At 46.4% G+C, this 27,874-nt stretch overlaps 8 protein-coding genes across 8 annotated transcripts, besides 2 other annotated features; 3 read left to right on the forward strand and 5 right to left on the reverse strand.

Moving 5' to 3' along the window:
* Positions 1-1,311: 1,311 nt before the first annotated feature.
* UA08_05084 (hypothetical protein) lies at positions 1,312-2,545 on the forward strand (the record flags this gene model as incomplete). The annotated part of the gene is made up of 7 exons (XM_020267838.1): positions 1,312-1,376; positions 1,428-1,547; positions 1,607-1,807; positions 1,864-2,028; positions 2,087-2,230; positions 2,291-2,445; positions 2,508-2,545. 7 exons carry the CDS (start codon positions 1,312-1,314, stop codon positions 2,543-2,545), a joined length of 888 nt encoding a protein of 295 aa, XP_020119533.1.
* Positions 2,546-2,753: 208 nt separating this feature from the next.
* UA08_05085 (hypothetical protein) lies at positions 2,754-4,244 on the reverse strand (the record flags this gene model as incomplete). Its single annotated transcript, XM_020267839.1, has 1 exon — positions 2,754-4,244. The coding sequence occupies one exon, from the start codon at positions 4,242-4,244 to the stop codon at positions 2,754-2,756; it is 1,491 nt and encodes a 496-aa protein (XP_020119527.1).
* A 218-nt stretch (positions 4,245-4,462) lies between these two features.
* On the reverse strand, positions 4,463-5,251 carry UA08_05086 (hypothetical protein; the record flags this gene model as incomplete). The annotated part of the gene is made up of 1 exon (XM_020267370.1): positions 4,463-5,251. The coding sequence occupies one exon, from the start codon at positions 5,249-5,251 to the stop codon at positions 4,463-4,465; it is 789 nt and encodes a 262-aa protein (XP_020119526.1).
* An 8,747-nt stretch (positions 5,252-13,998) lies between these two features.
* Positions 13,999-16,013, forward strand: UA08_05087 (hypothetical protein; the record flags this gene model as incomplete). The annotated part of the gene is made up of 5 exons (XM_020267371.1): positions 13,999-14,085; positions 14,235-14,322; positions 14,399-14,570; positions 14,632-15,617; positions 15,700-16,013. The coding sequence occupies 5 exons, from the start codon at positions 13,999-14,001 to the stop codon at positions 16,011-16,013; spliced, it is 1,647 nt and encodes a 548-aa protein (XP_020119720.1).
* Positions 16,014-16,365: 352 nt separating this feature from the next.
* On the reverse strand, positions 16,366-18,802 carry UA08_05088 (Pre-mRNA-splicing factor cwc22; the record flags this gene model as incomplete). Its single annotated transcript, XM_020267372.1, has 2 exons — positions 16,366-16,853; positions 16,978-18,802. The coding sequence occupies 2 exons, from the start codon at positions 18,800-18,802 to the stop codon at positions 16,366-16,368; spliced, it is 2,313 nt and encodes a 770-aa protein (XP_020119721.1).
* Positions 18,803-19,102: 300 nt separating this feature from the next.
* UA08_05089 (hypothetical protein) lies at positions 19,103-19,517 on the forward strand (the record flags this gene model as incomplete). The annotated part of the gene is made up of 3 exons (XM_020267373.1): positions 19,103-19,105; positions 19,181-19,261; positions 19,329-19,517. 3 exons carry the CDS (start codon positions 19,103-19,105, stop codon positions 19,515-19,517), a joined length of 273 nt encoding a protein of 90 aa, XP_020119718.1.
* A 2,718-nt stretch (positions 19,518-22,235) lies between these two features.
* Positions 22,236-22,323: a repeat region (Identified by RepeatMasker using a combination of RepBase library and repeat library created with RepeatScout).
* Positions 22,324-23,029: 706 nt separating this feature from the next.
* On the reverse strand, positions 23,030-24,834 carry UA08_05090 (hypothetical protein; the record flags this gene model as incomplete). Its single annotated transcript, XM_020267374.1, has 2 exons — positions 23,030-24,369; positions 24,423-24,834. 2 exons carry the CDS (start codon positions 24,832-24,834, stop codon positions 23,030-23,032), a joined length of 1,752 nt encoding a protein of 583 aa, XP_020119719.1.
* A 550-nt stretch (positions 24,835-25,384) lies between these two features.
* On the reverse strand, positions 25,385-26,591 carry UA08_05091 (hypothetical protein; the record flags this gene model as incomplete). The annotated part of the gene is made up of 4 exons (XM_020267375.1): positions 25,385-25,516; positions 25,826-25,858; positions 26,291-26,471; positions 26,521-26,591. 4 exons carry the CDS (start codon positions 26,589-26,591, stop codon positions 25,385-25,387), a joined length of 417 nt encoding a protein of 138 aa, XP_020119724.1.
* Positions 25,652-25,712: a repeat region (Identified by RepeatMasker using a combination of RepBase library and repeat library created with RepeatScout).
* Positions 26,592-27,874: the final 1,283 nt, after the last annotated feature.

Consider the following 27,874-nt stretch of genomic DNA (forward strand, 5'->3'; position numbering starts at 1 on the left):
AGTGCCTGCACGCGACATCACATCGCTATCCGCCGAATTTGAGGTCTAGGCCCGGATCGCAATCAGGCGCTCCGCATTGGTGGAGCTAAGCTTTATTTACAATCGGTCCCGAACATACTCTGTAACAGCGCAGCGCAATGCGAATACTACTGTCTAGCAGCCGGTTAGCTGTCATTCCTTGTCTGCATTATCGCAGAGCCGTCCAATTCACTATGGTCTCATCAGGCAGATGGGTTGGACGCTTTGTCTTCTCAATTGACATCATCTCACGCTTATAATAATCAGTAGCACGAGTGATGACTACTACAGGTGAGCTCCATGGATTGATCCTCGTGACTAAAATCCTGGCCGCGGACGAATAGAAATTGCGGCTAAGGCAAAACTTAACGCTGAGCGCGGCTAATTCCAATTTAGTCATTTGCACCGCATGTATTTAACTTGCCCGGCTCATCGTGGGGAGGCAGTTAAATGCTATTCATTGCTCCAAACAAGCTGGGCAGATTATTAAGCAGCTGTAAAGACCCATACTGGAAGGCACAATGGCCGAGTGGTTAAGGCGGCAGATTTAAGATTTAAACCCTGCTGACGAGAGTCGCGCGCGTTCAAATCGCGCTTGTGTCAACATATTTTTTTTTCTCTCTCTCTGTTATTCACGACTTATCCATGCTAGGTTTATTTTGTTGGCAATCTCGACGAGATATGGTTGGTTATATAAATGAACCAAACGCAAACTTTATGTTTTTATTCAGGGTTGTAAATGTATGGCATACCTCATAGTTGTAAGAACAAACCTCTAGTAAAGCCTGTTAAGACCTTTAGATGTAACTACAACAGGAGTATATGTCGACAATGTGAGGAACTGCCGCTGCTTTTGCTTATTTATGGCCATGTTGTCGTTCAAGTTTCTCAATTTGACAGTGCGCCATATTACTACAGGAAGACGTGTTTTTACTAACAGTACCATAAATTATCTGGACCATACTAGAACTGCAAAGTCTATGATCCAACTTGTTCGCCACTCGAAATTCCCTGTAATACATCAGACTGATGTAGGTCCAATATCATTATCACCCCCTTGTTTTTTATTTTCGATCACTCACTGCTAATTGGTTGATGCAATATCAATTGCTGATATGGAATTTCCTGTTTGTCATAACCCAAGTATTCATAAAACAGATTATGTCCAATATATTTGCTAGCAAGCTTTCACGTAGCTCGTCTGTATAGTCATCTACAAGTTCTCTTGTAAACAATTTTTTCGTAACGTATCCCCAACTCACTGCCAATAACCAGGTCTGCCCGTAAATCATCATGTCGCAAATAGGCAATGGATCGTTTGAGGCTCCTAGAGCAAAGCAGACACAGGAAAAGCCTGGGTAGTTTCGAGCTCCGTCATATTACATCTATACAAGCTGACTCTGCGACAGGCTTGAGACTCGAATGCAACCGCCAAGCGAATCCACGCGCCTAGAATCGAGCACCGGGCTTGTTGAATACGTGGGCTCGAACAAATTGAAAGATAAAAAGGCCCTGATCACCGGGGGCGAGTGAGTATGCTCCTATCCTCGGCGAGAAAAATGAACTGCTTATTGATATTTGCGAAAAGTTCAGGTATTGGCCGTTCTGTGGCCGTGTTATTCGCCAGGGAGGGCGCGGATATCACCATCGTCTACCTTCCACGAGAGCAGGAGGATGCAGAGAAGACAAAGTCTCTTGTGCAGAAGGAAGGCCGCGCTTGTCACCTGATCGCCGGTGATTTGAGAGAAAATGCGACATGCGAAAGCGCAGTCAAGGAGCATGTTGATCGGTATACCGCCTTATACTCCTATACATTTAAATCTCGCCGTATGTTGACAATCCCAGGTTCAAGCAAATCAACATTCTGGTCAACAACGCTTCTCAACAATATGTCTGTAAAGACCTTGCCCAGATCGATCTCGACCAGGTAGAGAATTGTTTCCGGACCAATATCCTGCAAATGTTTGCCATTACAAAATACGCGCTCCCGCACATGTCAAAGGGCGACTCGTGAGTTTCAATCAACTTGAAATTATTGGCACTGGGAACTAATCTGGACCTCTTGTAGGATCATCAACAATACATCTGTCGTCACCTTCCGTGGATCAAGTAGCATGGTTGACTACGCTGCAACTAAAGGTGCGATCGTGGGATTCACCAGATCCCTGTCCTTACAGCTTATTCCGAAGGGCATTCGTGTGAATGCTGTGGCGTGAGTCTTTAAGCGCGGTTCGACTGGAATGAGCCTCCTGTGCTAATCATATTTCAATAGTCCTGGCGCGATTTACACGCCGATTCAAGTGGATAGTAGAGATGCCGAGTCAATGGAAGGCTGGGGTTCGAACAAACAGCTTGGGCGTCCTGGACAAGCGAGCGAGGTGGCTACCAGTTTTGTTTTCCTGGCTAGCAAGGATGCATCTTTCTATTGTATGTTCTCCCTTCTTTTTTTTTTACCCCCTTCACACTTGACTAGCTAACAAGCTGAGCAGCTGGACAAATTCTGCATTGCTATCCTCTCGGTGACTAGTCTGCATTTTGCTCGTCTGAGTTCATATACCTGTATTATAGGCAGAATAAGCCTATCCTCTGTAATAAGTTAATTGTCCCTTGACTATCTGCTTGGCATTCTAGCAGACTTCGATATGTTGATGCTCCCATCACCGAGGGACTTCTTCTTATGTAGTTAGGGTCTCTGTGTAATTTAGAGTATGATGTTTGTTCATATGTCGCTAGTCCTAGATAGCCTTCCAGGCTCCCACAGAACAGGCCGAAGAATTCTTCCCCAGTCGATAGTCTGCCGTAACCTGGTCTGCTGCTTGCGCAAGCCAGGATTTCTCCAAACTGACAGTTTCAAGCTCGATTGTGCGCATTGCTTTCAATTCATCAACCATCAATCTTAGAATCTCGCGCTGTTGCTGCGCAATCTTTACCAAGGCCGAGCTACTATGTTTCCGACAAAAGTCGTCCTCATTAATGGCAAAGATTGTCATCTTTGCTAGCTCTCGCAGACAAAGTTCGGCTTTGATGCTCAGATCGTCGACTTCATCTCTCCATACTCGGCCTAGCGTGTCAATGTATCGTGGGTCTTCTTCCTCTAAGTTAGTAGCAGACGTGGACAAGTTATCGCGACTTTCTCTGACGCTTTCGACCTCGGCAAGCCACTCTTCAAAGGCTTGAATAGCCGACGTATATCGACCAGTCGCGTCCGTGGTCATGCCTGCAACTTCCTGGGTCACGCGGGAGAAGCTCTGAATTTGCGCTTGAAAATTGTTTCCATCATCAATCTCTGCTACGGTGGCCGAATCAACTGACCAGTCGTATAGAGCCTTGAAATTCAGCCGTTCTTGTATATATCTTTCCTCGTCTGAAAGGGCCCTGTACGCCGCCGCTACAGAATGGTGTTTTTCTTTCAATTGATTTTCAGCAGCAGATTTCCATTCTTTATCCTGTTGTAATGATGACGAATAAAGAAGGCAGAGCTGTAATAACTCCGTCTGTAGAGCTGCAATCTCTGGCCGTGCTGCTGCTGCTGCTGTCGTCACATTGCTTTCAGTAGGCTTGCCAACTCTCCGTTCGGTAGTCCGCGGCGCTTCCTTCTCCTTCTTCAGACTGTAGTGTTGTTGGTAGGTCGTGAACTGAGGGCGCGGCTGCTTGGCAACGCCCGGTTTCTCTGGTTGGCGCGAAGCAGTCGGTAACAGCGGCGGCGTCCCTGTCCCTGTGGTTGTGCGAGCAGTGCTCAGAATCTGACTGCGATGCCTAGTATGCCCCTTTCCGTCCGCAGAGCCAACTAGTTTTGGTGTCGATTGTTGACGGAGAGACGCGGACCTTGTTGGTCGGGCTGGAGGCGGCATGGCCGTTTTCTTCGTAGCAACACTTGCGGTGGATTTGGAGTCATTTTGCTGTGGCTTGACGGGGGATTTTGATCTGGTTACGACTCGCGGTGGTGACGGCGCTTCTTTGACATCCTGGGGATCTGCTCGAGGCGGCTCTGGCAACGCTCGTCCTTGCGCTTTCTTCAAATCGGCCACGGTGCGTCGTTGAGGAAGTAGACTCTTCTTTCGGCCGGCATTGTCTGCTGAAGACACGGGGATGGACGAGCCGACTGTCGTCGAGCGCTGCCTTTGAAGAACACCGAGGCCTGCAGGAGGGTTCCCAGAGCCATTGCGCGTTGTTTTCGTCGTGGCCGGCATCGGGGATGATTTTATCGTGACTGTTGATGATTCCATGATGTCTCACGGAAGGTTGGCGGCGCTAACTCGGTGGTGGTCAGTGCTCGGGCTTCCTATTCAGTAACTAACTACGTAACTACTAGCCATATAATGGTTCATGGGGATAGTTTACTGCCTATTTCTACGAACTGCAAGAGAATAACGGTTTGTGGCTCTAAATATTCATTTGTTCAACGATTAAACCCCGTGTATGTATCATCAGTCACGAAACGACATCACAGACTGGCCCGCTTCGGGAAGGACACGCCTTCTGTGGCGGCGTCGTCAGAGAACCAGGATACCTTGTCGGCGCCATGGACATTAACCAGGCCGCTGGGGAGACTGTGGCCCTCATCTGTGTCGAAAATCCTCTTCAGGATGTCCTTCTTTCCCCCGCCAGTGGCGACAAAGGCAATGCTCACCGCGTGCGTGACCACGGGCAGAGTGAGAGAGATGCGCTTGGGAGGGGGCTTGGGAGAGTCGACAACACCCACCACCCAGGCATCTTTTTCCCGGAGCTGCGGGTGACCCGGGAACAGGCTGCAAGTGTGTCCGTCGGGGCCGACGCCCAGTAGAATCAAGTCGAAGACGGGCAACTTGACGCTGTCCTTCGCGGCGAACGTGCGCTTGAGATCCTCCGTGTACAGGTCGGCCAGTTCGGTGGGGTCGTCATCGAGTACGTGCCCAGCGTCAATGGGGTGGACTGTGGGCGCACCCAAGTTGGCCGGGATCTTTTCCATCAGCTCTTCCTTGATGAGGTGGTAGTTGCTGTCGGGATGGTCCAGGGGCACCGCACGCTCATCGGCGAAGAAGATCTCCCACTTGGAGAAGTGGGCTACGTCTTCGGCAGAGCCGTCGCCCGGCGCGAGCAGAGCTTTGGCCAAGGTGTTTGGAAGCGATCCGCCTGAAACGGCGATGCGGAAGACGCCGTGGCGACTCAGCGCGGTGTTCTGGTTGATCAAGACATATTTGCGAAGCTGTTTCGCCAGGGAGTCGACGTCCGGGAAGCTGTAGAGACTGGGCATGTTGTCGTCGTGTACGTAGCGGTTGAGGTGGGTTGCAGCGGGGTACCCCGGTCAGCTGGCGATGGCGATGGCGATGGCGATGGCGATGGCGATGGCGATGGCGATGGCGATGGCGATGGAACCAGCACTGTCGAGGAACTCGTTGGCTCACTAGCTAGGATATATTGATGCTGTATAGATATGGATACAGATATTGTTGCAGGTCAAGCAGTGGAAGACACTTCCGCCGCCGTCAAGAATTGAGGTGGGGAGCGGGCTGGCGGCATGACGTCGTCCAGACAGCCCTAGGGTTGGTTATATTAACTACTATACTGTGACTATTTCATTCCGAGACAATGGCTAAAAGTACTGCAGGCAAAAAGAAAGAATTAATAGAAAGAACCACGAAATTGCAAGATTGGTCAAGACCCCCGCGCAGCTCGAATTTCGGCGTCGGCATAGAGCGTTATGGCAAGCAAGATTGGATGTCAGAAGCACTTTGAGTATTCCAAGGTCCAACTTGACGCATGGTTAAGAAGGCTAATATGTGGCCAGTTGTTGAAGCGCCGTTGAGATGCACGAGATAGTCGTCATCGGCATTTTCGAATTGCTGAAAGTGGCGTGCTATGTCTTCCATGATCCATAGTCTGCAAGCAACTCTTTTGCCTTTGGCAGAAACTGAAGCACTTTAGGTGGTAAAATGGGCTGTGCACTTTTGCGGGAGACATTCCAGAGGACGCGAAGAAGCAAGAATTGCTTATATTGCATCTTTGCGCCAGAGACAAGCTCTGCTGTATGGACTGTCTTTCCTGCAAGCTGCTGGTTCTTGACCGCAGTTTCCCATGTCGGCTGATCGTGTGGTAAACGCCTGCGTGCACTACTCATCATCACCTAGGATTTTGCTTCTAGGAGAAGCCACTCTGTGCGCTTCGTGTAGATTCAGAGGCAAAGCAAGCATCCTTTGGATGAAATTCATTTCTTCGCTTCCTCAAGTCTTGCAAACGCTTTTGACAGCAGTTGGCGGAAGAGACACGGCTAGATGCACCTGCCTGTCCTCCACACTCCAATACATGGCGGATGGAGATAAAATGTTGGGACATGATTCTCTTTTTGATCCTGCAAACGCCTTTCTTCGTTAGGGCTCAAGCCGGCCAAGCGGTTTCGACGTATCACGAAAATTACCTACTTAGGTAACATACGGTAATTAAACGTGATTCAGATGAAGGCGATGATTGCTTTGCGCCTAATGAATGCACAGCTGCGATGGGCTCGATACATCAAACATATGATGGTGTCGGTACATACTTTCTTATTATTTGTCCGTGACGATGGCTTTCATAAACCCTAATCTGTATATCATAGGTTTTGCTCTTCTCTTTCATTGGGCCCCAACATGCTAGGATTATTGAAGCCTACTTTGATGGCAAGACTTTCGTCATGCGCCTGACCAGACTTTACGATCTCCGTACAAAGGATGAGGCGGCATTGAAAGTGTTTGCTCAGTGGTACCTGGGGAAGCCGAGGGGGGTGACCACGACTGTTCCTGAATAGGCGTTGTTTGGATGATTGTATTGTAATGAGGAAAGGATTGGCGGAGGTTTTTTTTTTTTTTTTAATTATTCTTTTCGTCGTTTTTCGAGGTTTTGTGAGGTGGCAATCAGCGCTGGACGACGGTTAATACCTTTTTTCTCTGGGTATTATTGATGGATATTCGGGGTTTATAGCCTCGCCAAATGGCTAATGTTGGGGTTCAGGGTATTCATTAATGTCATATATCATACAAACATACATTTCTTTCTTCGTGTCTTTGTTATAAGATTTCCCCTTGGGTATAGAAAATAGGGTAGATGTAACAAATCCTACTTTTCAGCCACTGATTCTCGAGTGGGTATTGATTGATCTCGCTGGACATTCTCTTTGTAACAACCACATATATAATTGACGTTGCTTGCAAGGAAACAAGCTGCAGGCAATGACAGAGGACACTGATAATGGATATCCCCGCTTAAAAGAAAAAAAGAAAATCCAAGACATGGCTGCCAGATATCTTCAACCACTGAATCAAATAAACGAATCAAATAAAGTCGTAGCCCCCATGTCTCCATTCCTTCCCGCGTTGATCTGCTCCGGTCCGATTTGGGGGCTAAGTGAGAATCTCTAGCTTCTATGTATATTCTACATATTTTCGTACCTAGGCACCTAGTATTGATGATTGAATATATCAAACCCGTCTAGAAAAGAGTCCAGCTAGACCTGATGGCTGCCGTGTTGTCTTGCCTAGATGAAAGCTTCTCTTCTTACCTTTTTTGCGAAGATTGAGGAGCTTGCCAGAAGCTGAAGAACGAACGTCGACTGTCCACGATGTCTAGCGTTTGTGGGCAAAGAGACAAGAAATCGTCTGCCTGAGGCACAGACTTGGCGTAACCCTAACTCAAAGTTTGCTATACATAGTAACCGAGCCTCAATATGATTGGCACTTTTCCATGCTCTGTGCTTACAGAGTCATGCTGCAGAGTAACTAGTTAACTAACTACTTATAGTGTCAACACATGTCTTGTCAGAGTTTTCCCCTCCAAACAGCCCAGACAATTAGCGCCACTGACTAATGGAGTGAAGCCGAAACATCCAAGGCTCGTTCATTGGTCAATGGGCAAGATTTGTCCTTATTGATTTATTTCTCATTCTTGTTCTCTGTGATTTTCCTCCCCCCAGAATTGATGATTAGATGACACTGAGCTATGAACTAGTTAAGTTACAGGTTCTCGTTTGGATGACGAGGACATGTACGATGACGCCATGTGCAGAATGAGGCGTCGCTGGTGTATTTTTCCGTATTCAGTTCGGCTTCTTTCATACGACAGCTAACAGAACCGAGTGAAGAATACCGTACCGTACCGCTCGGCCCGCCGCTAACCAAGCTTAGTGGTTGACTAATCTCGTAGCCTGAACGGCAAGGCTGCTCCACTCTTCGTCTCCAAGACAGACAAGAACAGACACGACGAGAAATCTCCCTCGACTCCTCCCTCTTTCTGCCGCCCATTCTTCCTCTCTCCTAACTACCGACTCGAGATTATCTACACGCCCGTTTCCGCCGTCAGCAGCCCCCGAGAAACTGCCTCACTTCGCCCAGGCGCGTCCTCCGACTCCCTACCGAACCACGCCCGAACCGGTTTTCTTTCTGCCTGAATCACGAGCACTGCCCTGCCGGGCTCGCCGACGCGAGCCATTTTTCCCCGACTGCAGAATATTTAGCATGAATTCGAGTTGCCAGGCCTGATCCGCCATCTATCTTGCTCTCTGCCTCTCTGCCTCTCTGCCTCTCTGCCTACTCTTATTGTTACCGCTATCATCACCAGCCATGAGCTCCCCGGCGTCCAGCCTCGCGTCTCCCGCTGCTCCCTCCCATCCACAACCACCGGCCTTGTTAGACATTGTACGATGCTCTCGCTGCCAGAGATCCCTCAGCATCCAGAATTCGTCCACGCCCGCTGCAGGTGTGGTCCAGTTCGGCATGAATTCCTACTACTGCAGCCGCTGTGCATCCATGGTCGGCTTCAATAACCGCTGAACGCGCCCCACAATTCTTCGTTATTGAAGATTTGAACCCACAGAAAGGAAAGAAAACGGTCATCAACTCTCGAATACACACGGACCTCGTTAAAACTGCGCCTTGGAAGATGGCACGACTCGATCGTATTTAATTACCAACGAACGCATGGAACGAACCTTGCAGTCCTACCCCCAAAGGCTCGCTGACCACCCGGCGTCATGTGCAAGAACGCGACAACCAGCGAGCTAGATGACTCAAACTTCCGTCTTCGTCGAGACCTGCACAGACGTGATTTGTGTTAATATCATAATGGTTCGCATGGGGCAAGGCACCTACTACTTTACATGAACCGGCATATCGCAATTGGAACATGGACTGGATGATATTTATATAGCGCGTTGTTATTACTTCATTTTTATTTTCTCTTTCATTAGCTAGGTGATTCAGACAAGGCCGCCAGCAAAAGTTCGTCCTTGATCCACATATCTTGTCATTTATATTCCCACATGGCGGGCGTTGCTTCTTCTTGACATTTTTATTCCGCTGATACCCTCGATTATCGCATTTATGGACCCCTGAGCGTTTTACTGATGTGCTCGAGTTGAGCTTTTCTTGATGATACATTCGCTGGCGTAGTTTGATAGCAACAATAACATTGCACTGAATTTTCTTATCTTTTCTTTCTTTTTTTTACCCCCTCCCTCTTTAATAAAAATTTAGATTCTCGTGCAATGAGTCGGAAAGCCTGGAAGCAGCGGATATAGGTACTACTATTTGGTACGCAGATCAATCCATGGGTAGAACCGGTTAACCGACCCGTTCCGTGGTTCCATACAGCTGACCATGTCATAGATTCTATTCATGACAACATACACTCGTCTCCACCATTAATAGAAGTACCATAGAGGCTGAAGATAATGTCTGACTGTTAGCATAAATGGTCCACATATTGAATATATAATCAATGAACTGGCACGAATAGGCTGTACTTAACACTACCTATTAAGGCATTGGTCTTGGAAGACTAAACTAATGAATGTATGTTTCGCTCAAGCAGGGTTGCGGTGTATAGTGATAAGGCCGAGTTTAAGGCTGGTTAATTTCTGAGTTCATCAGAAGCTGAATTGCAAAGTTATATAAGATTATTGTTAGCCAAAGTAATCAGATTACTAGGTATCTGGTCCAATTGGAAGAGTACAGGAGTCTGCTTTGCCTGGTACATACGTGTGGTTCAAGGACTAGATACGATGCAAGAGAAATGTACAATGCTTATCAAATCAGTCACTGCTGGCTTTCTGGACTGAACGGTATTGATGTTAACGACTTCACGTTCGTGGTATAGTTTTAGGGCTAAGCAGGGTTAGGCTGTCAAGTGACCTTCGTTATCCCGATGTGGAAAGCATTCAAAGGATGTCTGCCCTCTTCGCTAGATTATCAATACAAACTGTGCTCCCTCCGCTATGATTCCATACAGGAATGGAGGTCAGGCATACACGCCTATGCCTAAGTGAATTCGAGTTCTGCGGGAGTAACCGCTAAATGCATTGATAGTTGTGATACTGGGATTTGTTGTTTTGCATAGCCAGGCGCACATGGGTGGTCCAATCTAAGGCCCAGACGTCAAGAACCAAGTCGTCAGTGAGTCAGTACGTCACCTGGGCATTTCACTGCATTTCTGCCTGTCTGTCAAAACGCTGCATGCCGGGAAACCACGCATCTGTTTGCTCGAAGCGGTCAATTAATTCCAATAGATAAGGCAAGTTGTGGTGACGTGACTGTCTTGACATCAATCATGCATCGAATATAATGTCATCGATATATGTAGGCCGCTTGTTTGGTTGGCTTTTTGTCATTACACAACATTAGATATGCAAGACACACCAATGGAGTTGGACTCCTCTTACAGCCGAGGGTATACCGATTCTCAGGTATGTGCATTTCATCCGTAATCTGAGCAGAACGTGTCGAAGGAAGTGTAGCGATGTCTGACTGTAAGCCACCTGCAATAGTGTCTGTGACCAGGTAGCATCCATATGGCGAGGGAATTATCATGCCATTGCTATTTCAGTAGTCTCGCACCTGTGCTTGGAAAGATGCCTAGGTAGAGCCAATAGGTAATGCGTGCCTTTCCAGATAATCATACCTATTTAGCATTATAATTCTTTCATTTGCTGTCACAGAAATTTCGAGGTTGATCACGAGCTTCCATGTGCACAGACTCATGCTTTCCTCCTTCTGTTGTCTATGTGTCTGAGGATGATACGCTCGAATAGTTACGCACCTCCTAGGTATGCATACCCTTACACCGACTTTGTCGACGCCGTATCTCTGCATGGCCAAGCGAGCCGGACGATTAGCCATATTATTAAAGGATTCCTTCACCACGGACAAAATTATTAACAACCTGCCTAGGCTTAAATCCTTCTTGCTCGGTATCTGGTAATTAGGATCAAGGCCATATCCATAAGTATATAGATGGACGTACTCGGTGCTTAGGTATTTCCCAACAGACGATGCTAACCGGCTGCCGGTTTAGCCGTGGTCACTTATGTTAGCCTTAATAACAATCAACTAGTTAATAAGAGAAAGGCCGATCCGAAGCACACCATGCCTAGCACGTACTCTAGTTTGGTAAACGGGTCAATTGGTCGATGACGATGTTGCGTGGCTAATGCAGGTTGGAGACTAGAGAGAGGCAAAAAGAAGACATATCACATACGCTACCGAAAACGGCTGCAGGCATGTGCATTTTTCGTCTTGACTTTTGACTATACAGTTTGTACATTCTCTTTCTCCTGCCAGATGCCTAGCTCAGAAGACGGAGTGGTACATAGTGGAAAATGAATTCTAGACGAAGTAATTCCCATTTCGTTCAGAGACAGTCTGTTTATATACCTAGGTAGGTACTGGGTAGTTTCGAAAACACAAGCCATTGATTATACCGGACAATTCTGGGTCTTCTCACCAATTAATGAATTTCCTGGACCCCGGTCACTTGGTTTTGCTGGGATACCCCTGTATGTTCTCGAGTCACCGAACAGAGGGATGAGCGTGACGATCTACCCACCCCCGGGCGTGTTAGAAACTAGAACCTGTTCTGTTCGGTTAACATAATTTGTTTATGGATACAATGGCATACATGACATTGTGAGCTCTTCGAACTGTTGAGAATGGATTCTTGAAATGTTCTAGAATCCGCTCCCAGGCATAATATACACTCTAGTTTCTTGGATTTCCGACATCAGTGCGTGCATATATATGAGAAGCAGCAGAACTTCCACTGTTTATTTTGTGCCCGCAAGTGATTTTCTCCCTACAACTTAATCTTTGAATTGATGAATATGCTGTGAGGATCCAAATTCCCGGAAATGGAAGACCGAGAAACATGGTGCAAGGCAAACGACCTGTCAAATGCAATCTCTTCCTCTCCACTTTCCTACATAGGTAGTACGTAGGTAGTCTGTCTGCAAAGGTCTGATGCATACCGCATGTGTAGTTTAACCTTGAACCTAGCACCGCGAAGCAAGGAAATTCACAGTCATGACTCGCCAAATAATCGGTGCATACTTTTTGCAGTTTCGGTTTCTGTGGATTTATCTCCGCTTTCCGTCTGCTATCGTTGCGGTCGAGAAAAGTGTATAAAGCCGGTAGCATTCGAATACGTACCGATTGAGATAGAGACCAGGGTCAGAGTCCACGTGGCAGGGTCTCAAAATGGCATTCATGAAGCTGATTGGCATAGTGCTGTATATCCGTAAGTACATCATTTCTCCGACTCGGAGTCCCTACGAGTGCTTGAGGTTTATATAAATGACACTAGGAAAAAGAAAAGAAACAATAAACGCAGACAGGGAGTAAACGGTACCTGCGTATACATCCAGGGATCACACTAGGATCCAATTATACGCCAAAGACTGTTCCAAGGTTGGCTGGGCTACCCCGATTGACAGTTGAGCATCGTTATAGATCGGCTAGATTAGCATACGGCTAGCCTGGCGGTAGATGATCAGTACGCTTGAAGGAGCAGAAGAAAAGGAGAAAGAGAAAAAGCAAATATAGAATCAGCGTGAGACTTGCAGGGAATATGCAGCTGAGAAGGGCCTCCCGCTCAAACGGCCCCTTAGGTAGCATGTTTCCAAGGTTATCGGCTCGTGAAAAACGCAGGCAATCAATCTGTCACAGAACTTCCAGCTGTCTTATTTTTAATACTCCGATTCCTTCCATACAGCTTCTATTCTCTCTTCTTTTTTTTTTTTTTTCCCTTTTTGGGAAAGAAAATTTCCCCGGCTGCTTGTTCTGATCTAAACAATATGTAAAGGAGAGAGCGTGTTAGGGTTATGGTTGACGCGTGACTCTCTCTCTTGCTCGTAAATCAACAAGGCAACCACCATGAGAGAAGAAAAGAAAAGAAAAAAGAAGAAAAAAAAAAGAGTAAAATAAACGAACTGCAATGTGAATACGTCTGCCACACCGTTTGGGTCGCTATCTTGTCTGCGACTGCGACTGCAGCTGCAGACTGCCAAGCTTGGTTGCTTGGTGATTGGCGAAACGATAGCCTCGTCTGCAAAACCCGGAGTCTGCCACATTTAAACATTCTCTGGCCGGCCTTCTTTTTTTCTTGACTTAAAATTCCTATTCCCTCTTTACTTTTTTCTCGCCGACCCACTTCATCTCGGATTTTTCGGTGCGGAAACGGTCCTATTTGATCACAGCTTTGAGGCCGGTGAATCCCCCAACCCGCTGGCCTGCAGTCGAGGTGGCGGACGTGCGACGGAATAGATGCATCAATCACGTCTGTTTTTGCTGTGGACCACGTCCCTGTTTCTCCTCTGTGTCGTGTTTATATTCGCTTCGACCCCGTTTGTTCTCTCATTGCGTGGTTGATACACCCGCTCACTGGCACAGCCTTTCACTTGATACTTGTTGATTTCGTCTTCTGTGCATCTTCGATAGCAAATACTGGCAATATCAAGTCGGGTTCCATGATATCACCCTTCACATTCCAAGGTTCTTTAGGGCTTTATCTTCTAAAAAAGTTTATAGAGGGACATATCCATCAGTCCATGAACCCGGAATATACGGCACTGTGGCTAGGACCGTCTGTTTGTTCGTCGTTTGTAAAGGTAATGATATAGGTATTCAAGCACCCACCCCCAATTTCTTATGGCATCAAATCAGTTGACACTGGAGAAGCACACCTGAGTTTCACACACTCAAGATGCACACGATGACTCCCTCGCCACGCGATAGAGGTCGACGGGGACATCGGACTTACGAAGAAGAATTCGTCCTTTATTTGCAAGGGGTTAGTGAGTCTGATGCTAGCGACCAGGCTACAACAGCATGCTCCAGTTACGTGCTGACTCTGTATTCATTACCTACAAGATACCGGCACATTGTAGATGGCAGGAATTGAAGGATTTTGTTCGACAGACTGCTCTGCACATCCGACAGGCCGTGGTTTATGATGATGAGCATGGCTATCCTACAGGATTAGGCCAGATCATTGTCAAAAATGAAGATGAAGCATGGCGAACGTTCCGTGAGTTCATAGCTTGTTTCCAACATGTAGACTGCCCAGGATAGCTAATATTTGAAACCTGATGATATCTGTGCAGGAAAGTTATCTTCCAGTGGATGGGAGGGCCAGCCTCTGACCGTAACTCTGGCCAGAGCCAGTTCTCCAACCAGTCCCATAGCTGGTCCTACACGAAGCTCTTCAGCCACAGTACCTGCTGCAGCATACAGGGGTGCCATGCCTCACAAACTTGACATGCCTATTTCAACTGAGTAAGTAGGACATAGAAAGGGAGGAACGAACGGGACTACCTCACTCACATAATCATTGCAGGCCATTACGAGCACCTTCGACAACAGCAGCGACAACAAGTTGTCTACCTCTGATACCTATGCCTCATTACACCCCCATAAGTCACGGACACGCTTCTCATCATAGCTTCCCAACAGCACTGGATTCAGGGTTTCAATCGCCAGCTTGGAACCCACATCCGGAAATGCTCGCCTTCTCACCAACGATGGCCGTCTTTCCGCCACCAGTCGATCAAATAGAATACCCATATTACTTTCCATACTCACTTCCAATGCCAGTCTCAATGCCGCAGCCTATGTACACGGAAACGGGGCCCGATTATGAGCAGCATCGTCAGGCCCCTTCCGCCCTCCCACGAAGGTCGACATCCGCGTACATAATGCCAAACTCGTACCCTCAGCATGGATATCAAATGTATGGATACGAAGCCCATAAAACCGGTAGCGGTATTCACAGCGGTACAAACACATATCCAAACGACGCAGCGTCGTACTGCACTACGGGCATCCTCTCCCAGCGAACGATGCCAATGCAGCCAACATGCAATATCATAATTGACAATATCCGTCCAGGCGTCGATCAGCAGACACTTACAGATCACTTCCGCGGCGCCGGGTACATGCTTAACTGCCAAATCATTCGTTATGACAGTGACGAAAACGGAGGTCGCTACAATGAACATAATTACCCAGCGCAGTGTTACGCAACGGCCACTTTCTCTTCTGCAGACGAAGCCGAGAAAGCTGTTAAAATGTACAATGGATCTGACCTTGCTGGAAGCAGGGTGGTGGTGAGACTGGATTCGAAATGGGACGATGCTTCTCTTGACGACTCTACCCCCTCTACTACTACAACCACCGCTACTACTGCTGCTGGCGGTGGCGATGGCGGTGGTGAAAGTGACTGGTCAAGGTCATTATCATTTACAACTTCCTCGACGCTTCCACTGCGCTCGTCAGTGTCTGAGTCGACTGTTGCATCCATGGGGGGATTTTCGGCTTATTCCGGTAAGATATATCGTTATCATTCTTCTCCTCCTTTTCCTACTTGTCAGTGAATAAACCCCATCTGATAGTCATGAACTACTAGAATCCCCCAAACCCCAAGTATTGGTCGGCACAACAACTCGAAATCATCGCCATGCCAATAACCGAAGTAGGAGAGATTCAGGGAAAGAGTTGCTGAAGTCTGATATCACGACGACCACTACCCATCTCGCGCACCCGGAAAACGTACAAGAGCATGGCAACGATGATAAAACGTCCGACAAACAGAGGAACAGCACCAAATACGCGCAGCCCTCTTCTCGTTCCCTATCTCCCAAGTCTAGAAATACCGAAGAGGAATCTCTGCAGCAGCCGTTGGTGGTGAATGGGTCTATTCTTGGGAAGCCGAAGATGTGATTGATGGTATTAGGTATATAATGCGGGGAGGTTTTTTTTTCTCTTCAGATGCAGGTTATGATTGTTGCTTCTCTCTTCTTTCTGTTGTTGTTAGCTCGACAACAGTCTTATACTTAAGTTTAATGACAGTCGTGGTGGTGGTCTTTTCTATTCGTGAATATGAATTAAATACTTTGTTTTATTGACAGCGCCTAAGACTCCTAAAAGAATGGGAAGAGCGCTTCTTCCTAATATAATCAATCATTGTTAGAACAGCAAGTGCGTCTGATGACCGGAAACAGGAACATGAAGACAAAACGAATAAGGAAACACCGAAATCCAAATGAAACCCTAACGTGCATATGCCTATAATCTACAACCAAACCAATCTTTCAATTGTTTCATCTCCGACGGTTTCGTGGCGGTGGAGTGTAGGAGACTGATCGGGAGCGTGAGCGAGACCGACTGTAGGAGCGTCGTCGAACGGCGCCTCGGTCTCCACCTCGACGCGGTGGAGGGGATGGTGAGCGAGAATACGAAACGGACCGGGATCGTGAAGGTGATTTTGTATACGATCGCTCACGTCTACCACGTGTGCGAGGAGGTGAAGGCGATCTCGAGTATGACAACGAGCGCGAGCGCGAGCGTGAACGTGAACGTGATGGTGTATAAGATCGACGCCGACCACGCCCTCTATCATTACGGACAGACGAGCGAGAAGGAGATCGAGAAGGAGATCGGGAAGGGGGACGCGAAGGAGACCTTGTGTATGATCGTCCGCGGCTGGATGCACGATCGCCACGTGGGCGTGGTGAGCGCGAGCGCGAGTACGATCGAGAAGAGCCCGTGTAGGAAGAATAGCTGGAATAGCTAGAATACGACCTCACGGATTCCCTGTCTGAGTCGTCTCGTGCTGCAGGTAAAGCCGGGATAGTGGGTTTGGGTAGATTCTTGAGATGTTCGCGCATTTCTTCTGTCAGCACACCCATACCGATACTGGTAAAGTAGTTGATTGAGAATCGAGTGTTGCGAGGGTTATCCAGCGGGAACAGTCCGTCAAAGCTAGGTCGAAGCACGGGGTCTGTAAGACGTTCCCTCAATTTAGGGAGCCCCATATGCTCAGCGAGGTCTTGGAACAAAATCTTTATAAAAATACGGCTGCTAGATGTCGTCTCTTCCTCGTTTAGGTGAATCAAAGATAGCACATGCCAGCCGATAGCATCGTTGCTTAGAGCATGACCAAAAAATCGAGCAATATTGCGCAGTCTGTTTGTTTCGTAACGGTGAATGGTTTCGTAGTATTTGGCAAACGACTCCTCGAATAAGTCAGACCAGAGCCGATTCAATTTGGCAAATCGCTCCCCAATCAATCCGTAAAACTTTGAGTATGTACGCTCTTGAGAACAGCACTCAATAATCATCGACGGCAACTCGGGTTCCTTGCCGGGAGGGAGAGAGATTTTCATCAATTTGTGACAACATTCTTCAAAGTCCATACTTGACATGATCGTCAAGTAGATTGTACGTCGCAGATTAACAAGATCCGTATTGCTTTGGTCTTGAATCTCCAGCTGCTCCTCCTCGGCTTCTTCGTCCTCGTCGCTTTCATCATCATCTTCGTCGCTTTCGTAGTCACTTCCCTCGCCCAGAATCTCTGCCTTCAACTTCTTATAAGCATCTTCATGCTCCTGCCACTCCGGATCAAACTTGAAAACATTGAGTGCATCCTGTGTCTCAATCTCATCATCCAAGCCTACGCGATGCGTTATCTGATCTTCCTCCTCAACCAAGTCGAGCTCCTCACGAATTGCCGGGTTGTCTTTGAATCGGTCTTTTCGGACCTGGAACAAAACTTCAATCATATATTGCACTCGCTTATCGATATCGGCTTCATGGAGAATATTCCTGAACTGGTCGAACACCGCCAATGCAATAGGCCCACTCATCTCTTCCAGATGCTGTCCTACTTCACGGGTCAACCCGACTGCAATTTCAACGCTGTCGTCTGTAGGCTTATGAAGTAAAAGCAAGAGGATCTGAGCCGCCACCATTTCGTGGACTACTTGCTGATTGCACAAGTGGGCAATGAAAGTAGTCGAAGAGATGCAGACGGCTTTATCATTTCGCTTGAACGCTTTGCGAAATTGGACAATTAGGCGATTGAGCAATAATTCTCCGACCTGAGGAAGCTTCGTATTGACAATTGCTGCCATTGCCGCGTATATAGGCGTAAAAGGCAAAGACGCGGCCTGTGCTTTCATAATGCTTCGACAAAATAGACCTCGACCGCGGATTAGATTCTCGCCGAAAAGTTCGGGTACGATGTGCTTGATATTGGAGACGTTGACTTTGTTGATCAGACCGTTGATAGACTTCTTCAATGCCTCCCAAGACATTCGTTGATATTCCTTGCTGGATTTGTCCGTGATCTGAGCCTGCAGCGCACGTAGGCGGGCCGGAGGAATATACGTTCCTCCTGATCGCATATTGAGGAGCTTCTCGTATTCGGCTTTGGCCGCGGCCTGCTTCTCATCCTCGGTCATGGGCTTTCGCGCAGCATCTCGTTTTTCTTGCTGCTTTAGTCTTTCGGCAAGTTGTCTTTCCCTTTCCAACGCACGGTCGGGATCTACATAAGGCAAGTCTCTGACATCGCCCGAAGGACCGCTTGGGGGAGATTTGCGGCGGTTGGGCGACGGCGAACGAGAGGGAGGAGATCGCTTGCGCACGCCAGATGGTTGCTGGGAGTACGACCCTCCTGGAGGAGGAGTTGGTACTCGAACCGCAGACTGAAGGACCACCGGGTCAGACATTTTCCACTTAACCGTACTAGCCTTCAAAAATCCCTGATGATGGAAGGCCGTGCCGTTAACACGGGCTTTTGGTGGCTGGTTTTGGGGAAGTCGACTCTCACCTCCAGGCGCCGGCGGAAATAATTTAAAGCAAAAGCTTAGCCACAGACGACACCCGCCACCGGAGTCAGAGTCACGTGATCTCATACCAACCTGTCCAAAATACGGAGTAATGCGCCACGCCTCAGGAGCGTTTTTCTCATCACCTCACATAGCCTTTTTCAACTAGCAAGGACAGCTGAGCAGAGCCTCTTGATCACTATGGTATGTCTATTTTACAAGTCAAATACACTCGCCTACAGCTTGATAGATTTCCAAGCTAATTGATTGTTTCTGTAGCTCGGTCCACTTGTTGGTTCCGCCATGCTGCTGGTCGCAACTGCGATCTTTCTTTACTACACGGCATGGACTCTTCTGATGGTATGTCAAGGGGAGCTAGCGATTCTTCCTTCGCTGCCAAAGTACCACTAACTGACCGATGCCCTAGCCTTTCGTCGACCAAGGACATCCTCTGCATGATCTCTTCCCTCCGCGCGTCTGGGCGATCCGGATACCTGTCATCCTTACCCTCCTAGGCTCGGCTGTTGTCGGGTCATTCCTCGGCATTGTGATGATTCGCAGCAGCAGAAAGAAGGCTGCAAAGGCGAAAGCGGCGGCATCCAAGAAGAAAACATGATCCCTCGAGACGTCTTGGTCCACAGTCCGGCAACCTCTCTCTCTCTCTGAGCCTTTCTCATTCTTGTCGCCGCCCAGGCCGCGTTACTGCATGCGAACAATTGGAACAATTGGGGTACAGGGTTCTCTTCCGATGGAATGGCACGGCTGTCCAAAATAGTGCTTGTGGGTGGTACACGGGGCTCCGTTCATCCTGCTGTATGCACCCCTTGACTGTATAAAACAAACAAATAAATAGCGTTTTAATTAATCCATCATCATATATGATTACGAACCTTTTCTCTGCGTGCGCGGTGGACTACACTAATCGGTTTCAGTTTGGGTATCATGCATGATGGCTGATCTGACCGCATCACCTGACACGAGGGCTGGCCATGAGCGCGAACCACGGGAATGTCATGGCGGGAAGAGTCATGTGCACAAACATAACAATCAATCATAAATAAAGCAGGGCATTTGTTTGCCTGCGTCCATGAGTAATGATGATCGAGCATGTAGGCTTCGATAACTGCGTCGTACGTAGGTAGCTATACGAACTTGATTTTTCCTGCCAGGTGGGGCTTTCCTTTTTCAGCGGCCGCCGCTTTTGTGAGGGCGCTCATGGTCCCGCTCACTGAGTAGATTTCAGTCCGGGCTCACGCTCCCTGAGCAGCTCAGCGTCATCACGTGACCAAATTTGGGTCCGTATTTTCGCTTCACTGAGCATGATCAGCTAGCTACTCACTGTTCACTCAGTACTAGCCACATGCTCGGTATTTCATCTAAGCATTCTTTTACGCCCTCGCTATCCTATTCATGTCACAAAGTAGCAAATTGTCTTATATGTTCCCTCTGCCATGGTCTCTCATTAGAATTATTCTCATTACAAAGAATCTTGATACGATATCAAATAAACAGGATTTATAAAATCGCGTAATAAGTCGTTCTTCACTCCATCCGTCTCAGTTCCACCTTCTGAAGCATTTTCTTTTGAAAACATCACTGGAAGCTCTACTAGTATATGTCAATATTGTAGCGTGAGCTACAGAACCCTAGGAGCGAAGCCCAACACGACAGCACGGTTCAGCAGACCGAAATCCAGAGAGCAAGAGCTACAGACTTATTATAACTATGGAGAGCTATGTCTCTTAGTTGTCTAAGCCCCTAGCAGAGAACAGAAAGCGTGTTTGGCAGAGCTGGTAGGGAGACCCTCAGCTTAGGATTTCTGTACAAACGCTCTGGCGATCACTTTTCAAACTGTTCGAGATGTACGGAGATAGCCAGTGATTCAGGATCCAACTTCTTTCCTCCTCATAAGATAGGTCTTAGTCTCCGTGCGTGGATCTTCGTATGGCGTGCCATCACCACTGCTATTGTTCGACATGCTTGAAGATCATTCAGTGTTATGACACCTGTCTAGTTGATCAATAAATGTTGTCACATACACTGTTATCCTCAGTGATTTCAGTGCCCTGGTGTGAGGGTGGGGATATATTGTCATAAACGGTACTAGCGACTATTATAGAAGTATATTCTTTTCATCGAAACATCAGTAGTTCGAGAGGTCCAACAAGCCTTTAAGACAAATATTCAAACTTCTCTCATAAGAAGCTACGCCTTTTTGATATACCTAATATGCTTTTGCTACTTAATAGATCCTCAGATGAACGAAGTATCCTGGTTCTTAAACTTCCAGGTATGAAGCCCTAGTCTGGAGGGCAACGACGAGTTGGTATGTAACAGCGAGACTTTTACATTGAATAAGATCTCATGGCACACGTAGTAGGATTTTCGGGGTATGTCATATTAGAATTTAGTCCAATGAATAAGCGTGAATGCGGCTATCTTATAAATAGACTCATGTTTAAGAAGCCGTTCGTGGCATGACCGAAACTTTTCATGACTGTATCCGAGATTCCAGCACAGCCACAGTACAGAAGCCTTACCATGCTGTTTATTACAGAGGTAATTATCTTTTCAGCACAGTGGTACGGGTAAAACACTTGGGTAATCAATACCTGAAAGTCGAACCTTTACAGGTATAAGATACATGTACTATTACCATTGAACACGGTGGAGCGTAATAGGTATGGTATTTCTCAAGAGCGGAATAAGTTCCGTCATTGACGGAGATCAAATTTCGGGGGGTTAATTTACTTTATTAGCAAACAATTTATAAGATATTCTTAATAGTGGGAGTAAGGTTTAAATTTAGATAGTTATATATGTGGGTAAATATATTTATATATTCTTAATAAATTTATCTGTTCATTCTGAATTTTTTTTTTAATATTGGCAGTTATATGTGTTAGATCGCGTGGTCGCGTATGGTTGATGGCTGGAGGCCCAGCTGTGGCGCATTTTGGCTGCCCACCATGCTTTCTTGGTGTTGGGCGATACCTTGAGAGCTGACGAGTAACCTGACACACAGTCAAGCCAGATAAATCGGTGGTTGTAGAGATGTTTCAAAAATTAGGCTTCGACAGGTGGTTGTTTGAGTTGATGCCAGATCTGTGGGAAATGATTATGTAATTAGCGCGCTAGTGCCCTTTGGGTTAGCACCTCCGGGCGTAATAAAACATCCATTTATCCATCCATACATCATGAGTTTAAGTCGAGGAAGGCAGATGTCTATAACACAAACTATTACAAGACTGAATCACTACAGTAGATAAAAGACAATATGATATAATCTATCATGGCTGATTAGAAGTTAGCTAACAGTATTATCGCTATTCATATGGGTTCATGTACAATAGAGACACAAGGATAGTTACAGTGGTTGTATCCTGCATATCGCTTAATTGCGAGGGGTCGGGGTAAATGAAACAAACAAACAAAACAAAACAAACAAAACAAACAAACCTGTATAGGAAAAATTCAACATCATATTTTTTAGCATATATCTACCAAGCTTGAGTGAAAAGTTCGACCTGAGGGGATGATCACCGCTTCATTTTCTTGGCTGAGCGTATTGCGCCGCACATATCATTTAGAGAGATGTCGAGGTAATCAAGTCAACGAGACTCCTTATCTTTTAATAGACCCGGATCTATCTCAACAATTGTAAAGAATGGCTGCACCAAGGGCCACTGGGACGACAGAATGGTCGTTTATAAGGGGCAATGGAATCGAGTCGTTGGCTCACAAGCTTGGCGTGCCACTAGAAAGCTTCGTGCTACCAGACGAGGGGTTTGACTGTGGATATTGATGAGTAAAGATAACAACAAGGAACGTAGAAACTTGATGTTCCCATTAGGGATAGTAGGAATCTTAAAAGAGGAATTATAGCGAGAAAACCAAGCCATGACTTTATTCAATCCTCAATTGCACAGATCGATGTGTTTCGTTGAACCATCGACGTGGAGTTTGGAAATAATAGTTTGACCAATATTGTTATTTCAACAAGATCACTTTCCATGGACGTGATCACCAATATAAAAACCAGATAACTTCATTCTTAAACACAATCCTATATTATGATATCCTTGCACACACGCCGGCCCTTGTAGTTGATCACCCATCTTCCTGTATCTATTTTGCTGTGTATTGTTTTGCCGTAATGGAATCATCGATTGTTATTGTATCACTTCTGCGCCTTGCAGGCCAGACTAGACGGATTACTCCTTCCACGTCCCGAGGAAACAGTTCCATGACCACCCTTATCCCTGTAGACCCCCATACCATGACGGTGAGCTCCTTCTTTGGCCAGGCGTTGATGGTCAGACCAGACGATACACTTGAGTGGAACCATTTATCCATGCCAAAGTTTCCTTTGCCCTCCCAAGAATTTGGAACTTTAATTTGAAAATATTCTTTCTTGTGTGAATGGAGCTCTGCGGGTTGGAATACGCGTACATCGGTTATTTCAGGGCTGCTGCCCCATATCTCACATCCTACCTGATATTGACTGCCATTCCCGGATTCCCAGCCTTCATAGTAGATAACTCCTCGAATATGCTGCATACTTCCAGCTGACCCACCACGCAACAAGTACGATAAGCCGCTGTTTAGTTTTGCGCCAGTAGTCTGGTATTCGTCGGCTGGGCTTCCACTGAGTAAATCGCCAATGGTTTTCACATTGATTTTTGTAGTGCTTTCATTTTGCCCATTCCCTCGGCTCTGGCACCATTTGTCGAATTTTGCTTTGTTGTCATGGTCTCTCAACAATTCCAGTCGGGAGCTCTCATCGCCTCCGATGATATTGACTTGACCCTGCACGGTATTCTTGAAGCGGTCTTCTACAGTTCCTTGGTTGACATTGGCATTGCCAGAAATAACACCTGCATAATTTGCCTTGACACTCAATCCCCAGGTCTCCTTGTCGGAGGAGACCACGTCGCTGGTTTGCACCTTGAACTGATACCGGGTCCCAACGGTCCCGCGCACTATGACATGCGTGCCCCAATTGAAGAAGAACTTCCTGTACGCTTCTTCGTGCGTGCCATTTTCGTCCAAGTCGGGGAGAGCTTTCGCAGCAGCCCAGAATCTTGGATTTATGTTGTCAATTACCATTTCGTCATCAAGCAGGACAGAGTAGATTTCCGTCTGAGAGCTGTAAAGTGCATACAAGTCGGTGCGTTTGACAGACTTCTCGTAACTGTAATTTGCGCCAGCTGAAACTGTGACCGCTGAGTAGCTGCCTGAAAACTCGACACCAGTGGAGAGTTTGTCGATCAATTCAGAGCCCGTCAGAACGGTGAGATAATTCGCAGTACCTTGGCTGGCTCCTTGAACGAATCGCACATTTTCAGCAAGGGACGCATGAGCGCCGTTCAGCCCTGGAATCTGTGCCTTTTTCTCTCCAACCAGCTTGATTATGGCAGGCAAATTTGTCGTTTCTAGGATGTCGTTCACTTTAAAAATATTTGGATCTTGATAAAGTCAGTGACAAACATCTTTAGTGAAGACTTGGGGGTCAACTCACTCGCCAAAAGATTAACGCCTCGACCAAGATAGGTCCAAGTGGGTAACTTTACTGATTCACCCTGCGGCTGCTCAGCTGGCGCCTGTGCTGCTTGCACCTGTTCATCTGGAGCGTTTTGAATTTGCCTCAGTTGATCCAGCTCTTGTTGAGCTTTTGCCAGTTGAGCTTGCAACTCTTGAGCCCACCTCTCTTGAGAATGTGCCTGTTGTGCTAGGCCTCGTTGATCTGGTGCTAGTCGATATTGCATCTGTTGAGCTAGTTCTTTTGCTACTTGAGCCAACTCTTGAGCTAGTGAGGATAGTTTATCCACTGTCACCCGTTGAGCCGACGCCGATGGAGTAGGCGACACCAGTGGGGTCCAACAGCGTCCAGACAGTGCGCGTGGAGGTGGTGCTCTTCTACTTGGCAACATTCTGAGTGTAGTTTCAAATAACTAGATGTTTTATGTTGATAAGAAAAGAATTGGGTTCACCGCGACGATTAGTGATTTTCTAGCTGGCTTTAATATGATGACTGGATCACATTTAACCATAGAAGATGATTAAAGAATAAGATTACAAATGTATTAATCCATGGAGCAAGTGGTGGATGAAATTCATGGGATACTACCTTTTCTCCAGCGAATGTGGTTAATGTTGTTGTTTGCGGTTGTCCACTACCATTTGCAGAGCGCTTGTGTTACACAGAAATGAATTCCACCAAAATGTCAACATACTACCTTCTTATAGCTTTCTATGATGACAATTAGTTAGCGAGAAAGTATGACGTAAATCACTTATCTAACTCTACTATGGATTTTTCTGGATAAGCAAGTCGTAGCTGAATACAGTAGTCGTCAAAATTGAACCCGATTTTCAATCTACAGTTTTCAACATAATACGCTGCCATGGTAGCAACCAAAGGTGCAGCTTATTGGTTAAGTGTTGGCCCAAAACAATCAGGCTTCGTTTCTAAGGCCGCCTTTAAAATGGTTCCCTTTCCTCGCTTAAGTTTTCTTCGTCAGAAGCCTTCTCAATTGTCGAATTTGACGAGACTTGATGCTCAACAGTGTCACCAAATGTGAGAGCGATTTGTTCCAAAGGAACTCGCTTTGTCTATTTCATGGTAAGCGATGTCTTATGAAACCCACATAACTATAAACTGGAGTAAAGCCCTTGGAAAAATGGCTGACCTCAGGAAAGAAAAATCATGCTATAAAGAACATCACTGTGGTAACTACAATAAACATATAACAACGGATTCGGAACGCTGTATTAGCTAGTATTGGGAATACTATATAATCTGCACATCCCGCCGCTTACCAGCTGTCAATACTACTGTATCCCTCAATGACATTACTATCCGCAGTATAACTACTTTATCCGGAGATTAGTAGGAGTACCTACTCCAACTAGAAAGCATACCTTGAGAGTCGTTGTCGTCATAACAAGATAGATCTGTGTTATTATGTCTTTTTCTTATACGCTTTACTACGCTATTGATGAATCTAGACCAAAAATGATGTAAATATAATGCCAATATACTGTTAGATTGCTAGCAAGTCTTATTTTCCCCGAGTACTATACAAAGATTGACAGTACTATTTGACGATGATAAAATCTCTTCATGGAACGCAGACCCCAGAATCGTTTATCTATATCAATATTTCATTATTGTGAGCAATCACTGCCATCACTATGCTATCACTTTCCCTTAGTCATGTACTGAAAGCCTCGCTGGCATTCCTCACTATGGCCAAGTTCGTCTATCCTATTCCTCATCATACTACATGTGATAATATTGAGACTTCTATTGGGGTATTGAATGACCAATCTAATTGTGGTCAATCTTTTGTTGGTCCGAAGCCTAGATACACTGGGCTCACTTACGGTAACTGTTACAAGTTGGGTCGTGATCAATTTGTAGAAAGGGAAACGTGGCTGGGGAGGGAAAAACGGTACATCGCCATATAAGTTCGGATTTTCTGCTGCAAAGGCCAAAATATTCCGAGTGTGCAGCGAGACAGCCGGAATCTGCTTTACAGAAGGAGGACGACCAGGAGAGCAATTCCTGGATACCGAAAATTTCTACCTTCGGGATCTACTTCACCCCGACCAACCTTATATCCACGACGACCACAACGACAGGTTTCACGCGGCTTGTGGTGATGCAAACATTGCTCAATTCCATGTTTCTGCAGGGCCTTGCTGGAACGTCGCTGAATGGGAAACCTGCCCTCTCGACTTGCAACACACTTTTTATAGGACATTGAAGGGGGTATACGTCGATGATTATTCATATATGATAAGTAGCGATATCGAAAACGCTCAAACACTCTTCTTCAAAATGGAGGACTGCCCCTACTGATATACAGAAAAGGGAACCCGGTTAAAGAACAGGGAACGACGGCTGGGAGCATCTGTGGCTTTAGAGAATTCCTATGGTTTCATTTTGGAAGGTCGATGAAAGGCGATTTACGCCTGGGGTGATGTTCCGTTTCCTGAAGATGCGGTGTGTAAGCTAGAAATGAAACAGTATTTTTTACCTCGGAATGCTATAGTTTAGCTAAGTATCTAGGGATTAGCTATAAATAGGTAGGGATTTTACTATATTGATCAGCTCAATCTTTATAGGCTCACCGGACTAGTCTTACACCAATCCTTACTTCGTGATCTAGGACCATACTAAACCAATAGAGAATTAGATACATTAAATCTCTGTCCAGCTGCCGTTTGAGAAAGGCGCACGAATTCAGAGAAATGAATTGATTGGTACGCTGAGGTGGGATATGAGGTTTTTGGTCTAAAGGCGGTGTAGGTGTGGGGCCTGACCGCCTAAATTCATACTAACATAATTACCGGGGTGGACGTTGTATTAATTATGAAATTAACTTTACGAGCTGTTTCGTAACATTGACCACTCACAGCTTTCAAAGTTCAATACGTGTAATAGAGCCCCATCATGATACAGCAAATCGTATCTTTGGTTTTTAATGGTATGACAGTTTCGCGTCAGACTACGTATATATTACAATACATAGCACAGCCACAAGTTTGTAGTGTGGCTGTTCAAGACAGATACACCACAATACTGTAATAAATCGGTATCAGTAGTACCAAGAAAAAAAATCCGAAAACAAGGCCTTGCCTCTTAGAACGTCGTCGTCAATCATTCAACCTGGCTGAATCAATTGTTGACATCTCCTCCAAGATTGGTTAGTCTCTAGTAGAGACGGAATTCACTGTATATTTTCTAAAAGTACAAAGGAAACCCGCTCTGACCACATAGTGCCTGGAGAAGCATCTGCGTCACTTGATATCGGAGATATAGCTCCTTTCTAGCATAGTTTCTGATCGGTCGTAAGCTGACTACTATTTGGTGTCATGCCAGATTTCCAACTTCAGTTATTATCAAGCATGGTCCGTAGTAGCATGGGCCCTTGACCACAGCGTAGGTAGTTGCATGATACTTCC

Source organism: Talaromyces atroroseus (genome assembly GCF_001907595.1).
Source record: "Talaromyces atroroseus strain IBT 11181 chromosome Unknown scaffold_6, whole genome shotgun sequence".
NCBI classification, from domain to species: Eukaryota; Fungi; Ascomycota; class Eurotiomycetes; order Eurotiales; family Trichocomaceae; genus Talaromyces; species Talaromyces atroroseus.